At 44.7% G+C, this 17992-nt stretch overlaps 1 protein-coding gene across 1 annotated transcript; it reads left to right on the plus strand.

Annotated features, from left to right (window-relative positions):
* Nucleotides 1–8809: 8809 nt before the first annotated feature.
* On the plus strand, nucleotides 8810–16386 carry tpbgl (trophoblast glycoprotein like; the record flags this gene model as incomplete). The annotated part of the gene is made up of 2 exons (XM_083694875.1): nucleotides 8810–8866; nucleotides 15388–16386. The coding sequence occupies 2 exons, from the start codon at nucleotides 8810–8812 to the stop codon at nucleotides 16384–16386; spliced, it is 1056 nt and encodes a 351-aa protein (XP_083551001.1).
* Nucleotides 16387–17992: the final 1606 nt, after the last annotated feature.

A 17992-nucleotide genomic window follows, 5' to 3' on the forward strand; every position in this document is an offset into this window, starting at 1 on the left:
GGTCCTTGGGAGGGTAAGCCTGCGCTGCGGAGGCGGGGCTATGAGGGACATACCCCCTCAGTTGTGGTTTAGTTTTCATCCCTGGGTGGGGCAGTGCAGATACAATTGCTCACATAGACTCTTGCAATCATACTCCTCCCATTGTGATAATTGCAATAGACCCCTGACCTCTCCCTGAACACCCCCCACTCCCACCACCCAGTTCCCATGCCTCACACTGCATGAACCCATTAGTGGTCTCTCCCATTCTCTCTCTATCCCTCCATCTCTCATCCCCCCTTTTCACTCTTGATGACATGTGAAACATGATGCAGAGGATGGTAATATGGTGCTCATGTAAAAATAAAGTCCTCAACTCTCTCACATGCAGGGCGATTACTGGAATGTATGAGTTTTACAACCACTCATTGTGTCAATTAGAGCTTTGTGAAAGTTTTCTGCTGTTATTGTTGTAGTAACTATCAAGATAGTGGTGTTGACTGGTGTTTATTTATTTCTGAATTTCTGACAAGTTTCGTATTAAGATGACAGAACATATGAAGGATTTATTACAGCTGGTTGTGATAGGGACCAAAGTGTGAGTATGCTGTATTGTCTCAGGAGTGTGAGTGTCAGTGAGTGTCAGTTATTAATTTAGTATAATGCTGACTAAAATATTGCCATGGGAGTTTAGTTAGGTACAATGTCCTCAATCATTCTGTGACTTCCTAGAGAGAGAGAGAGAGAGAGAGAGAAGGAGATCAGGGTTAATCTGGAGCTGGCTGTGGACCTCATGGAGAGAGACAAACCAGGTGTGTGTGTGTGTGTGTGTGTGTGTGTGCGTGTGCGTGTGCGTGTGTGTGCAGGAGAGGTGGGAAACGTGGGGAAATGGGAGTCACATTCTCTGATGTAATTTCAGCTGCAGAGAGGTTTGCTAAATTTGGCACGGGTGCCTGAGAGGCAGGCACAACAGTGGACAAGGTGACGGTCAGCAACAGCCCACCGGCTTTATTCTCCTAAAATACTTCACTCACCTTGCTGAAACACAGCGCAAACTACAGCAACAGTGCGTCTTTACCCTTGAATGAGAGTTTGATATACTCACTGCATTACAGAGTTGTAGACATGGAGACTGTTAACCAGGCTGAAGACAAGATCAGGTAGTTGGTCCTTTAATGAGATACAGACTTCACTAATTGTGTTGATCTTTGTAGTTGCATAGAGAACATGCATCTCTGGAAATCATGCTGTGTGCATCACAACTTGTTTGATATTAAGACAAAGATGTATTTCCTAATTGTATACTGTCATGTTATCACGCTCACTTTAAACACACAACACAACTTTAGCCTTTAAAGTATCCGGCAATGCTTTGAAGTTAGTTGCTGAGCTGATGCTAAACACGTTAGCGCAAAGACTGGAAGTCTCCAGGAACAGCTAGCCAGGTCCTCTCAAAAGCAGGGAAAGGACCTTTTAACTACTCGAAAGCTGGGTGGTTAGCACATTGTATGTATTTTTTACAATTATAATATTTCGCGTTTTGCATTGGCTCAAACTGACATACAAATGGTATCCATGAGTTCATCTGACTGGGTAAGTAGAAAAAAGGGCTTAATTGCCAAAATATCCCTTTAATACAAGATTGTTATGAAGGCTCAAGGTGATGATCCAAGAGCATCAGCAAGAAAAGTAAACAACATTGAAGGAAATTGCCCTCCAGAACTCTCTGTTTATTTATTCACCTGAAGTAGTTTATATTCCGCTGACTCAGCACCCCTGCAGGTTACTAAATATGTAGACTCCTGCATAAAGCGCCAGCAGGTAGGTTTTTTCATAAAAGTGTGGTTTTCTAACAACCTAATAGTGAGATGGATCATATTTTCAGGAAAGATTTACATTTCCAAATCTTTCCCCTTTTCTTTTGTCACTGATTAAGCAGTAATCTGTGTCTACCTTGGTGATCTAAAAAGGGCCTTCGTAAAACGGCAAATCTGTCATGTCTACAAGCCATCAGGTCAGAGCTAAGAATAGGCCTCTTCTCCCCTCTAGATAAAAATAATGACCTTCCCTTTTTAATTTGCTGTACTGTAATAAATGTAGATAGATAATGTCTTCCTCCCCTCCGTCCGTCCATCCACGCCCTGTTCTCTATATAGCCGCCCTCCTGTTCTCCATAATGATGGAGGAGTATTTTCAGCACCCATGATGAAGTGTGGATGGATGATAAGGATCTTGCTCACATTAACTCTCTCAGTAAAGTAGCACAGAGCAATTCCTCTATTGTTAATTCTCTCATGCCTGACGAACGTTTGCACCTATTAAAACGTATTACACTTGGAAGCAGAGAGCAGTGCAGGAGCCTCTTTTTTCCACTCCAATTCTCTCACCGTTTAACTCTTTCAGCACCGGCTTGTTATGTGAATGAATTATGGCCTTTTTGCTCACCATCTGTGCCTGTTAACTCTTTCTGCAGTGTGCTGTAATGTAGAGTAGATAGAGGACAAGGATGGATACCTCCATGTGGTAATGCTATGCTCAGCACCCACAAGTAGCTCTCTCAGCATCCATATAGCGACAGTGCTAACACTTGCTATCTAAATCTTTTCACCACTCCACACACATACGTAGTCCTGGCCTCTCAGATCACTACCCTCTCAGGCGCTACACACCATCAATAATTCAATGTGTGAGGTGAAGGTATTTTGGCCCGGCATTGAGAGTAACCGCCCCTAGCCCAGGGAGGCTCACCCTGAGCGGGACCAGAGAGTGAGGAACTTCCCAGGGATGGATGGGGATGGTGGGTGACACTGGAAGACTGATCTTCGGGCCATGTCACACATTTATATTTTCCCACCAGAGCTGGGAGAAGGGTGACAGGCTTTGGTTTAAGATTGAGAGGCTGAAAGAGGGCTGGTCAACTGGAGGTGCTGTAATCAGAACATAAACACATATTAACTCATACAGAGTTGGGAGTCATTCACAGCTGCTCTATGCATTGACTTATCCTGTATATAAGTGATCAGTATAAAGAGGTGAGCAAATGGGGCCTTCTTATTGGACCCTACTCCTTTTCTAAATAATTACACATCCATCATGAATACGACACTAATCATTTCTTTATGGGCTTCATTCAATACTGACATCAGTGAAAGTTAGCGGTTTACCAGTAATAGCTACTGTGCCATAAGGTTGCCCTCTCTCCAGCAGATCTCTTTCCAAGGTGTCACTGATAGCCTCACCATTCAGTATGAGTAGCCACCTGCCACCTTGGCTTCAATATCAGTCAATACCAGTCAATAGGACAAACAGCGGTCACCTTGGAATCAGATATGAACCATGATGTAACACAAGCCAAATACCCTCCCAGCTGGCTACACGCTCAGTGTCAGTCGTCATGTGATACTGTATTTCCAAACCTCAGTAAAGGCTATGATTTCCTCAGACCTCCAGTCTGACCTCCAGTGCATAATATTGTCATAATAATTCTACAACAATGTGGGATTCAAATACAGTGTAAGGATCAACCTTCTAAACCAGTGGTTCCAAAATGTTGCTGCGCTGTGTCCTACCCAAAGCACAGTCCTTAAGCCGCGACCCAGGACTCATCCTTGACCCACCATGTTGGAAATACCCTACCCTGAGACACTGGAGCCAATAGCATGGACTTTGCCCTTGTGTATTTGATGACCTGTTATGACATGGGTTTAGTCATTCCACTGACGGCCTTATGCTCTTCACCTGTGGTATAGCGATCACTTACTCCTCTGACCGAGTGACTTGCCCTTGTGTGGTGGCTGTGTCTGTCTGGCTGCCCACTCCATTACAACCCTAAATTACTAATTAATGTTCCTGAGACAGTCGACACCACCTCCTCAGTATCCATTACCTCTTTCCCCCCCCAACAGAGATCTTGAGTGTTACCTAGGACCCACTCCTCCACTCCACTCCTAAACCTCTCCTCCACTCCCCCACCCCTTCTCCCCAATCTCACCATCATTTATTTATCTTGTGGTGGAGTAGTGTCTAAGGAGCGCGTCTCCCTACACCCCCGCTGTGTCTCCCTGGCCCTGAGTACCTGGTTCACAGGCTGGGTGGATAACACTCACTGGAGTCTGGGGGAGGAGCGTGGATGGAAGGAGGATGGATGGATGGATGGATGGATGGATGGATGGATGGATGGACAGGTAGGTGGGTTGGTAGGCAGGTTGGTAGGTAGGTAGGTAGGTAGGTAGGTAGGTAGGCAGGCAGGCAGGCAGGCAGGCAGGTAGGTAGGTAGGTACGTAGGTAGGTAGGTAGGTAGGTAGGCAGGCAGGCAGGCAGGCAGGCAGGCAGGCAGGCAGGTAGGTTGGTAGGTAGGTAGGTAGGTAGTTTAGGTAGGTAGATGGATAGATAGATATGTGAGTAGTGTATGTGAGATCCACACATTTTGAGGTATGGGGGAAATGTTCCTATCTTTATCTGAGGTTTGGACGTGGCAGTTTGTCTCTTCTCTGAGGTGTGGGCCTACACAGTAAAGGAGATGGATGAACCTTGATCTCCACACAGATACAGATATATCACCCACACTTCTCTCTGAAGTGCGCTATATAAACCTGTGTGTGTCGGATAGACAGATGACCTGTGTCACTGAGGTACTGTGTGTATGTGTGTGCATGTATATGTGTGTGCATGTGTGTGTGTTGAATTACTTGGATACACCACATTCCTCTTAGCTACTGCAGAGTCCTTCAACTCCTCACCGATGCCTTCCTCTCTCAGTGAAGGACACACAAACACACACTTCCCAGGGCAGGCTGGGGAGTGACAAAGGCAGGACGCAGATGGAGCCGCTTTTACCTACAAACCGTCCTGACACACTGTCCCCTGATGCCAGGCTAATGGGACTGTGGTGTGTGTGTGTGTGTGTGTGTGTGTGTGTGTGTGTGTGTGTGTGAGAGTGTGAGTGAGTGTTTGGGGTGGGTAGAAGTATGCCAGTTATAATCCCCAATGACACGCTGTGGTGACAAACACACACACACGCATGCATGCACGCACACACACACACACACATACACACATACACACACACACAAACACAAATCCTTGCAGGTCACTTTCATAGATGACAGGTTTATCCCTCCCATGGAACTCTTTGTCAACGGAGAAAGAAGAGTATTTTTTCAGCTCCAGAACATAGAAACACACAGCACAACTTATACCCAGAGTACTCTAAATCCTTTTCATGTATGACTCAAGAAACCATAAGGTTGGTTTGAGTAGTGTGTTTGCTGCGGCTCCATGATAGTGTATACAGTATCTTTAAAAAGGTCAAGAAGAGAGCATTGGAATAACTAATTAAAGTAACCAAAAATGTTAATGTTCTTCTTGCTCTTAACACACAGTATTGTTTTGTTATGCATAGCACTTAATAGCACTCTCACACACATTATTTATGCCAGTAATGTGCAGAATAGTATTTGAAGGGTAGACTGTTAATGGATCTGACTCGCCAGTTGTTGAGTGTTTTGGGAGTTCTAACCTCTCTCCTGCCCACGCTAACTGTACTGTATGTCGTGACGCCCTACAGCCTTTATTTGTGTGTGTGTGTGTGTGTGTGCGTGCGTGTGTGTGTGCGTGCGTGCGTGTGTACGTGCGTGCGTGTGTTGCTTGGCTCTATGTGTTGGATCGTGACTCAGCCTCCTGTGTATCACTCATGCGCCGGAGGGTAAGGTTGACGGAGAGGTGAAGGAAAAACTAGGATGTGTGATAAAAAAACAGAGAGGTATTGGGGAAGAAGTGGCACTGACAGGGATGGAGGGAATGGAACGAAAAATGAGTGAGAGCTGCAATGCCAAGGTGATTAGAACACATACAACACACACACAGACACACACACACACACACACACACACACACACACACACACACAGGGAGTAGATCTGTCAGTAATGAGGGAAAAGGCTAATGACAGCACGGCACTGCCAAATCACACACACACACACTCTCTCTCTCTCTCTCTCTCTCTCTCTCTCTCTCTCTCTCTCTCTCTCTCTCTCCACACAGGCTATGGGGATGAGCAGCCTCACACACACACTCTCTCTCTCTCTCTCTCTCTCTCTCTCTCTCTCTCCACACAGGCTATGGGGATGAGCAGCCTTGGGTAAATCAATTACAGGGTTCAATGTCAACCAGAGGGCCGTGAGCAGGGCGCCATAACAATATCCCAGCAACAAGCTCTGATTAGCACCAAGCTGTAAATCAGGCTTCTGGACAGGCAGATAGAGAAACAAGTGCAGGGTCCTGAGGGGAGAGAGAGAGCTGCCCAGATGTCCTTGTGTGATTGGCCTCCCAGACAGACACTGGGGAAGACGATGACCTAAACATAGAAAGCAACCTGTGTTAATGTGGCCTTCTCTGCTTATCAGGGATACCAGCGAGGACACACTCTTTCACTCTCTCTTTCTCTCTGAACTATCTATTTCTAGAGCACTAAGATAGGCCTCTGTATGCATTGTTGTGTACAGCAGTGGTCTCTACCAAGGTCCTTGTCCAGGACACCTACCTGTTTAAAGACAGCCTCATAGAAATGGAATAGCTAGAATGGCTCCCAAAATCCAGTTAGCAGTTTAGATTGAATACATCCCTCTTTAATTTGTCCTGTTGTACTTATGAGGGCATTGAAGAGGGACCATTCTCTTCAAAACTCACCCACTCAGTACACACACACACACACACACACACACACACACACACACACACACACACATATACTGTACACACATTAGCCTATTGTTTTATACTCAATCTCATGGTGAATGTGTAATGAAAGCTGTATCAAAGAGATCTGTTGTGAAGGATCATGGACTCACCTTTCATTCCTCCAATTTCCCAATTACCTCTGGCCACGCCCCTCCCTGGCAATCAACACACCAGTAATCACCATTCCCTCACTATATAATCTCTCAGTTTCCTCTCCCTGGTTAGTATCATGTTGGTGTGCACACAGGGCGGCTCCCTCTTTTCCTATTCCTTTGTTTCCTTTCAAAGAAAGTGTCTTTCTGTTGTGTAACTGTAATTGGTAATTTATGTTGTATTTGGGGTAATAGCCAAGCCTTAGTTTTCCTTGTTCTGTTTATTAATATTCTTGTGCAATGTATTTCTGTTTAGCTTGTTTACCATCCGTTTAGTCAATGGCACTGCTTATCATGTCCTGTATTGTGTGTTAATTGTTTCCCTTTTTCTCCCCCCAGACAACCACAACCTTGCTACCTAAACACATCCCAACTCCATTATCATAAATAACCCCCCCCCCCCCCCCCCATGTACCCCCCAACCGGATCATACTCAGATCCTACTTCTGAACTCCAACACATACAGTCCTTTGCTCTCCATCCAAAACTTCCTTTCATGGTCCTTTGAGCCAGATTCATCTATGGCTATGAAACAAGACAGAGCACACAGGTAGTATAGGGGCACAAAGAGGAAGAAATGGAGGATGTCTCAGGCCCAGCATCCAGTGCAACCTCCACCAGGGCCAAGGGCTTACCATTCTACTCCACTCCTGGTCTTGGTGATGTCCTCCAACAGCTACTGGAAACAACCCCTAGAGATCTTAGTCTCTATCTCAACATTCAGCCCATTCTACACTGTCAAGCAACCATTCACCCAGCTCCAGACAATCCTCCAGACACTCAACACCAGGGTAACTTCCTCAGCAGACTCAACATCCTGATCTTGACCAGATCCAAGCAGCTCATAGCGTAGCTCGTAGCATAGACCAACCACCCAGACCTGCGACCCAGTATCTCCTACGGTTGGTGCCCCCTTCCCATGCCTCCTATAGCTCCCATGCTCTATTCAGAGCTATCCAGGCTCTCCAGGCCGCACAAACCCTCCAGGCTGCCCAGGCCGCCCATGCTCTCCAGCTTATCCAGGCTCTCCAGCATATCCAGGCTTTGCAGCCTATCCAGGCTCTGCAGCCTATCCAAGCTCTCCAGACCGTACAGCCCCTCCAGGCTCCCCCAGTGCATCCTTTCCAGCCTGCCCAGCTCCTGTGGCACATCCTCCCCAGGCTCCCCGGGTGCATCCTCCCCAGGCTCCCTGGGGCATCCTCCCCAGGCTCCCTCGGGGCATCCTCCCCAGGCTCCCTTGGGGCATCCTTTCCAGCCAGCCCAGGCTCCCCCAGCAGAACATACCTACCTAGTGACCTAGTTCTCTCCACTAGACAAACAGGGTACCACACAGTTGAAGGCCCAACATTTCCATCCTTCACCAGAGAAGACTAACTACAATACATAATGCTTAGGATGGCCTTCAACAACCTTATCGACCCTGAAGAGTCTGAGCAGTTCAAGTACCATATCCTCTTAGACCATCTTAAAGTGGAAAAGGCAGAATGTTGGCCATCAGGGCCTAGATGAGAGTTATGGGCAACCTAGTAAGCTGGCCATCAAAGAGCTGAGGAACTTCATGGACCTCCCACTAATCTGATCACTTGATGACTCCAGTCTCTCGTTGGGCTCCTGCAAACTATGGGGAACCAAGGTCAGGCTGGGGCTTTTCTGTGGCTCCCACATAGAGAGCCTCCTGGAGAAACTACCACCAAACCAGTCTTGCTGCTTCAAGCGCCACATCTGTCACCAGCACACCGGTGCCATGACCTACAGGCTGACTCTAGATGGAGGCCAGGTGCCTCCCGAGAATAAGGCACCCTCCAACTCCTACGTCCATCTTCCTGGGGACCATGACCAGTGACACTTCCTCCTCCTTCCCATCATCAGCACTCCATTTATCCACCTGTACTCACTGTACCTCTACCTGTCATCACATCAAATATATCCAATTTCTCAAGATGACCCCAGACCAGAAGATCAACAGGATTAGGAGCAACAGGAGATGCTGCCACTGTGTTAGGAAACACCAGACTTCCCAGTGTGACCTGCAGATACCTTCCTGATAGATTCCTTCCTTGCCCTTCCTGCACAGGCCAGCACTTACAGATCATCTGCAGTCTCCACAAACCAATCCAAACCAAAAAATTAAATGTGAAATCAGTTTCTTCAAGGTGGTAAAGGTAACCCTCCACAGCAGTACAAAGTCATTGGATACCTACACCAATTTGTTATGGCTCTGAGAGAACCATCCTCCTTCAACCAGCTGCTCACTACCTCCAACTACAGGGTGAACCTGAGAACCTATCCCTCTGTACTATTGAACAGAACATTGAAACCCTCCACGGATCAGTATTTATTTTATTTTTTAATTTATCCTTTATTTATTCAGGGAAGTCCCTTTGAGACCAAGATCTCTTTTTCAAGGGTGCCCTGATTACAGAATATGTACACATCACTATTATTTACATCAAGATTTTAAAAGGACACAATTTACACAGGCAATACAATTTTCTTTTTACAGATAACAATCAATTACAACAGCACTCCTCCACTGAATAATCCTTAATCAGGTTCCTAAGATAGCTCAATGATGCTAAAGCAGCCAGTCTTGGAATATCCTGAAGGTTATTTCATGCCCGAGGACCACAATGACTGAAGGCAGTTTTAAGTAGCTCAGAGGAGACATGTGGGACCTCGAGGACTAACCAACCTTGATAAGTGTGTCTGATAAGTGCTAGGTCTCCAGGTGATAAGGGATGTAAGATGGTGTGGAAGTTTATTGAGAATTCCTTTTTATACATACAATAGCCAGTGTTGGGTCCTTCTAGTGGTTAGGGATGGCCACCCCACTGCCTGATATAAAAGACAGCGATGAGTGCAAAACATCATTAACAGACCTAAAATTGAACCCTGAGGCACTCCCTTTGTGATCTCTAGAGATTGTGACTGAATGTCAGCAACTATACACTGAGTTCTATTCGTGAGGTAGTTAAGGAACTACTGACAAGCATTCTGATCAAAACCTATTGAAGACAGTCTACTCACTAACAGTGAATGATCCACTGTATCAAAAGCTTTTGATAGGTCAATAAACAGGGCAGCACAATGCTGCTTTTTATCAAGGGGTGTAGCTGAAATAGAACTGTGTCCTGGCCTAAAGCCTGTTTGAAATGTGTTCAAGATACCTTTCTGGGATAAGAATGAATAAAGCTGAGAGTTAAGAGGATTCAAATATTTTAGCTCCACATGAAAGCTTGGAAATTGGATGATAATTATTTAATTCGCTGCTGTCCCCACCCCCGCCCATTTAGTGGTAGCACATGGGCTGCTTTCCATATCTTGGGGATAGTCCCAGAGCTAAGCGAGAGATAAAAGAAATATGAGCTAGGGGCCTAGCTAGAAGAGGCGCAGCAAACTTCAGCAGACCAGTGTCCAGTAGGTCAGCCCCTGTTGACTTCTTTATATTTATATTTAATAGAGCATCAAACACTTCTAAATCTGGGAACCATCTAAAAGAGAATATGGGATTAATGTCACTGTTAAGATCAGGCTGGCAGACAATTGTAACCTCCTCATTCCCCACAATTTTTGGGTCACCTGATAAACCTTATCAAACAAGTGTCCTGCGGACACAAAGTGTTGATTAAAAGCATTACTAATTTCCCTTTTATCATTTATAGGGCCAGAATCTGACATGATTTATTGAGGCAGTGCAGGGGCGGAGCTATGTTTCAGGGATTTAACCATTTTCCAGAATTTAGCTCGGTTTCCACCATTACTATACAGAGAATCCAGGTAATAAGCAGATTTTGCTTTCCTGGTCATAACAATGCTTTTATTCCTCAATTGTCTGAATGACTGCCATTCTGCAGCAGAGTTAGTAGCTTTGGCCCAGGCAGTATAGGGCAATGATCACTGGTATCATTGCAAAAACACCACTGGATATGTATTTCTGGGGTGTATTTGTCAATATAATGTCAATCAGAGTAGATTTCACTTCAGATTAGGCCGTATGGGTTTGGATATTAACTGTGTCAATTTAGATCACTGCATACATTTTTAAGTTTATCAGAAAAGTGTGTCAACCAATCTAGGTTTAGATCCCCCATAAGTAACAATTCTGATTCTTAGACAGTCTATCCAATGCACAGGAATCGGGGGGGGGGGCGTTGGAAATATCCTTCCAAATAACTCTCAGCCAGAGAATTCATTCACAATCAATAGGCCTTTATCACTGATTGGCTGGCACTCGAAGAGCATAACTACCCCATTAGATCCCTTCAAAGGCAGTACAAACCCCTCCAAGGCCCACCACTACCCTCTGTCACCAATGCCTTTCCTCTTGCACTCATCAATACTGACCATAATCATCTCCTGACCCCCATCGCTCCAGTAAGATTGGAGCACCTGGAGCCACAAAGACTAGACTGGGATGGACACTGCAGGGCTCTGCTGAAGACCTAAAGGTTTCCAAACCGTTCAGTCCCTCCATAGCTCTTTCATATCTCCAGTCAACCTGACCTTAGGGGGGACCCTACCGGCAGATCACAGGCTCACTGCACCTGCAGCATACTGGTCGGAATTATCAAACCCTCTCCTAGTGCAGTGATCACCAGCCCAGCTTCCAACATCAGTCCAGTATCCTTAAACCTCAACTCAGTCCTTCACTTCCTCTGAAGCTGATTACCCGTAGGCAGATCCTATTCCCTACCACTCCTGATTCTCCAGCTCCGTCTCGAATTCATGATCCTTCAAGTACACATTTCCTATGGAAATTCGGGATCGGCTGTTGTGAAGGTTCTTGGACAAACCATTGATTTCTCCAATTTCCCAATTACCTCTGGCCATACACTTCCCTGCCAATCAACACACCTGATACAACTCCAGTAATCACCATTCCCTCACTATATAATCCCTCAGTTTCCTCTCCCTGGTTAGTATCATCAGTGCCCTCTTTTCCTTTTTCTTTCGTTCTTTTAAAAAAAAGTATCTTTATAACTGTAATTAGTTTTCCTTATTCTGTTTATTCATATTCTTGTGCAATGTATTTCAGCTTGTTTACCACAAGTTTAGTCAATGGCACTGCTTACCATGCTTGTCTCCCGTATTGTGTGTTAATAGTTTCCCTTTTTCTCCCCCTAGACAACCACAACCTTTCTACCTAAACACAACTCAACCACACTGTGCTGATATCTGTTCTTGTAGACCACACTGAGTGAGTAACCGGAATTATCATAACAATGGGAAGGCTGTATGTGGCAATGCCCCCCCAGCTCTGTAGCACCCTTGTCTGTGAGGTTGTACAGCTGCTGTTAATGGATCTTACCCGCCAGTTGTGTTGAGTGTTGTGGGAGTTCTAACCTCTCTCCTGCCCACGCTAACTGTACTGTATATTGTGACGCCCTCAGGTGCTGCAGCCTGTGTGTGTGTGTGTGTGTGTGTGTGTGTGTGTGTGTGTGTGTGTGTGATGCTCAGTGCCATTGAATGAGTTGTTATCCCCACAGCTGCACAGACCATTTGTCACTTCTGTCTCTCCACTCCTATTTGTCTCCCAGATTACAATAGCACAATACACACACACACACACACACACACACACACACACACACACGCACACACACAGAGGGAAGTTTGTGTGTGTGTAACAGTAGCCCCCAGGGAACAGCTGTCTTTCACTAACAGTATCAAGTATCACCCTTATAGAGCATACAGAGAGTGCTTATTGTCACAAATTGTGGGTTTGGTATCTAAATTTAATGGATCCCATGACAAACACTACAGAGACAGGTATGTACAATCTAGAAAGGTATTTTGAAATATTAAAATCCAAAGAAAAAAACGTCTGTTCAGGCGTTGCAGCTAAAGTGAGCATCGTAATAGTTTCTTTGGTGGTGTTGTGGTCCAGTAGTCTGGTTTGGTATGAATAACGTCTGATAGTAAATGACAAGACATGCTGATACATAAATATAATAGAAGTGCAGATAAAAATCACACACACACACACACAAACCTCACATCAGCCAACAAGTAAGAAAGAAAGACAGAACAAACAAACAAATTAAAGAAAGAAAGATAGAAAGGCATGAAGAAAAGAAGTGAAGAGGAGGGGGAATGAATGAAGGAAGGAAGTTAGGAAGAAAGGAAAATCACTTTTCAAACTCATAGCCACAAAACCTGGTAGCTGAAGGCGGCAAACACATTGTGAAAAACGCTGTACATTGTCATCCTTTGTAAAAACACGCTGTAAATTCACTGATACTGTCCATGGTGCTGATTCATGCCAATAGTCGTCGAATGGTGCTGAAGTTGCAACCTCTCTGCTGACATTTACTTTGTGAGCAATTACTGTTGATCATGATATTGTTTCCAGATTATTCCTGCCTTATTGTGCTTGCTGCTCCCTCTATAGTACATTGAGGACCTGGAGATGCATGACTAACGCTGTTTTTTTTCTCCACTCTAGTGGGATGATACATTTGAAAGCGTTTACGGCCCATTAAACAGGCTCCGCTGGCCAATGTAATTACAGCGGCTGATTTGCAACAAACAAGGGAGACCGTAAATTTACGCTGCAATAATTGAAGCATGATGGGAAATGGAAATGATGACTGCTTCCCCGGGCGGTAAATTGTCGCGCCAGCTCAGATTTTCTGATGGACGGCGCTCTTTTACCGCGATCCCTAAATCTTACCGGCAAAATCACGGGGCATTGTTTATCGAGACACCTGACCCTGGTTTGCTAATTAAATTTCACAGAACAGTAAACACTGTTTACTAAGGTATGAGACGTACTATCATTGAGGTTCATCTGTAGGCAAGTGATCCACAGGGCTTTTGTGAATCACTCAAAACAACATAAACCCACGTGCATAGGCCTAGCTATTCTTCAATATGCATGGTAACGGCAAATAGACTTATACTTTGATCACTTATAACACACTATAGTAGGCTATGTTGGACATGGGCATGGGTCTATTACTAAATAATGTTATTTTCATATTAAGAAGAAGGTTCTTGGATTCCACTTAACACATGTGACAAATGTGCACAAGGACCAATCAGAAGTCAAAATGACGCTAAACAACACTTATATCACACTATAGTAGGCTATGTTGGACATGGGCATGGGACATAATGGTCATTTGATTGCTTTTTCAATTCAAACCTTGAGGCCTCTGCAGTGCAATGGAAGAGAGACAGTGGACAGGCTTAGCAGCAAACGAAAGGCATAGGCCGCTATGTGATAGAAATAGCTGTTGCAATTATAGCATATGATAAACTACTGGTAGTGGCAGGCCTACCGCAGAAGCAGTAGCGGTTCAGTGAAGTGGAATAAACTGTATGTGGAGGCACTTCAGTAATAACATTGAATTAGCGCAGACGTGTCCTCTAGCCATGTCCAGTGTCGACTTTCAACTGGATCTTTGAACTGGCTCTTTGGTGAACGTTGGGAATAGAGTATGAAGAGCCCTTCGTTTTTTGTGTGGTTGAAAAATTAACACAAGACTGTAATTATTCTAATCTGCATAGCCTATATTCATGACACCCGCATCCAGAGGGCCCGTTACTTTCAATGCACGTGTGTAATAGTGTCTTTCTTTTTTGTAGGACATCAGCCATGTCCAATTAAAAGAAATGTAGCCTAATCTAATTTTACAGTTTTATTAGTAAATAATGTTAATTTCATATTAAGAAGAAGGTTCTTGGATTCCCCTGAACACATTAAAGTGACAGATGTGCACAAGGAAGTCAAAATGACGCTAAATTGTCTTATTTTAAATAGGAGCCGTTTGGGAGCCGAGTGAACGGCTCTTTTAGGTGAACGGAGCCGAATGATCCGCTCATTAAAAAGACTCATCACTAGTGTCGAGTCTCCCCCGTCAGTTCCGGTAACCTGAAAACCTGACAAACCTCACAATTGTCCGATAAACGTAAGTACGTTCTCTCCATCACGAGGGGGCAGCGGGAGAAAGGCGAGAGAAGAGGTGTTTTTTTCACCTCTGTAGAGTCCGTCCTGATGGGTCTGTCTGTCTGCCTACAGTATCTGTCGGCCTGTCTCCCTGTCTGTCGGTCTGTCTGCCTGTCAGGGTTCTGATTGCGTCCTACGCGCGCGCTAAATGAGGGATCTCCACTCCACTCCCCTCTCTCTCCACTGGATAGGGGTCAAAAACACCTCTGAGAGAGAGAGAGAGAGAAAGAGAGAGAGAGAAAAAGAGAGAGAGTTGTCCGCCTGCCGAAAACTGCTGCCCCTCACACTCTACTGTACATACGGTTGGCTAACTCCCACCTCTCCATAGTGAGGGAGATGGCGAAACTCCCTCTGAGAAGAGAGAAAACGGCAACGGTTTTAATATTTTTCTTGCATCCAACCGATTGATTCGACATACGACCACAAAGACGGACTGTGACCGGTCACCCTCTCATTGAAACGATGTTGCCGTCGTCCACTTTGTATGCGAGAATGTGGGTGGGAACGATACGGATGTTTTATTGTAGTGATGTTTTCAGATATGTTTTTCCTATTTCGAACCATCAGTATTTCTGTTTAGCAGCGGCGGTGTGTTTGTTGTTTTCGTCTGTCAAAGCGGATGGTGACTGTCCGTCATCCTGCATCTGTGCCAGAGACTCAGGGACTGTTACCTGTCTTGACGGGGACGACACCGAGATACCAGACGATATACCGGAATGGACAGCCACTTTAATACTCAGGGGGAACAACATCTCAACTTTACCGGTGGGGACGTTCACCAACGGGACAGAGCTGGAGTTGATGACTCTTTCGCTGTCACATAACAGGATCCAGGTTATCGAGGATTACGCATTCCTTGGACTCCCCCGGTTGCATCTGCTGGATTTGAGCCACAACGAGTTGGTGTACATCTCCGCCCGTGCTTTTCACGGTTTGCAAGAACTGCGCTCCCTTTACCTGAACGACTCGCTTCTACCACCGGCCGTTGCGCAGCTCTCCAACGCGCTCGGCACCGTAAGTTTGCGCAATCTTCACAGACTTGAGTTATCGGGGAACCGGTTAAAGATGGTACCCATAGAGAGCTTGGACGTGTTTAACCTGCATGCTTTAGTGCTTACGAATAACTCAATTGAGAACATTGGGAGCGAAAATGTCTCAAGTTTGTACCGAAATCAGCGAGTACGCTTATATTTGTCGTTGAACCCTTTTCGGTGCAACTGTGAACTGGAGTCGTTCTACTACTGGCTGAAAAACTCCTCACAGTGCCCGGACGTGGGGCACCTCCTGTGCGCCGAGCCCGAAGCCAAGAGGGGGATATCTTTGGAGAGGCTGCGCGGAGAGGACGTGGATTGCTTGAATGAGAACCTCGAAGCAGTTTCTTACGTTTTCCTCGGTATAGTGCTAGCTCTGATCGGGGTGGTCTTCCTTATGGTGCTGTATCTGAATCGGGAGGGCATCAAACGGTGGCTCAACAACATCCGAGAGGCGTGCCGGGATCAGATGGAGGTCTATCATTATCGCTATGAACAGGACTCCGATCCCCGGCTGGCGAACGTGACCGTTTAACGTCGATCAGCTACTATCAACTCTGGTTGGCAACTTATAACGGTTATTCACATTGGACAGCGACATGACTTTATATTTAAGTGGTACAATGCGCTTACAAGAAGAGGAGACGGCAATGATGAAATTATTGTACATATCGTCTGTTAATATTTCGACAAAAGAAAGAAGACATATGCTTAGGCTAATTTGCATCGTGGTAACTTGTGGACTCGACTTAAAATCGGAATTAATTAGACTAGTTAGACATGTGAATGCAATAATTGTCCATGATAAATTGTTTAGTCCCTCCAACAAATAGATCTGAAATACTGTATCAGTATGATGATAAAAAAAACTATAATCTGAGATTAAATGCGCAGTCCATATTATGATATACTGATATAAAAAAGTAACATTGTAAATACGTTTTGCCTATACTGTATCACAATAATGTAAACTATTCTTTCTTTGAAATATGGGGGTTAGAATGAATGAAAGGTCATATGATGAGTGTTGCTGTATCTGTGTTTGCATGGTCCTGAATTTTTGTGAATAAGACATTTTCATGCACACAGTAAATTAATTATATATACAGGGAGAGAGAGAGAGAGAGAGCGCGTGATCATTGTAATGAAGTGCCATGCCTGGGAGTCTCAGTCCCCTTTGTCATATTTTCATCATGATGCCTGTCGATGTATCAACCCATGCCAAAGGTGAAACCTCATGGGTATACAATCTCCAATATACAACACTTTTCATATCTTCACCAAGTCCGTTGTAAAATGATCTGGTTCACATCCACCCGGTTAGGGCTAGTTTATTATTCCCGTAAATGGAAAGATCCTTCAAATATAACTTTTTGTAGCGGGTATGAATGACAGAAGTATTAAAAATAGGTAGAGAAAACATCTGAGTTACTGTGTTACTGTGTTCTTTGTGATGACCTTTTTCTGTCATTGATATTAGAGTAAAAACCAAGAGATACATGCTAACTAATGTAGACTAATGTGCCATGCTTTTTATTTGTTATAAAGTGTCATTTTAGTCTTATTTAATCTTGAATTTACAAAGTATTTAGGCCTACAAAACACGTGGCATGATATTTGGTAGGCAACTTCGCACCTAAAGTTATAGCATGCTTTTTTCAGTTAATCTCAATGAAGAAAGAAACGAAGAATCGTTAATGTGGAAAACAATAGTGCCTAAAATAAGGTAAATGGTTTACTAAAAACATCATGTTTTATTGGTTAAATACATCCAACATCATAGCTCAACACATGGGTATCTGAAATTCACGATGAAGTAGGCTATTTAACCATAGCTATACATGTATGTGTAATATGCGGTGTGATATTCCCACAGAAATTAATAAGTAACCCTATGCATATTCTCTCCAACAGTCTTTATGACATTCTGAATGACATTCTGAGTATTCTGGGACACTGTTTGAACAGAACTCCGCTCTCTTTCTGAATCACTTCGGGCCTGGAACGAGGGGGGTACGGAAAGATCCTCTCTCCACATTACTACAGAATTAAGGACTGCGAGGCAAGAGAGCGTTTCTTCAACTGCTAATAAAAGAGAGGGTGACGGGTAGAGACGGATCATGGATATAATAACGCCAAAA

The sequence above is a fragment of the Argentina silus genome (genome assembly GCF_951799395.1).
Source record: "Argentina silus genome assembly, chromosome: 2".
Lineage (NCBI taxonomy): Eukaryota > Metazoa > Chordata > Actinopteri > Argentiniformes > Argentinidae > Argentina > Argentina silus.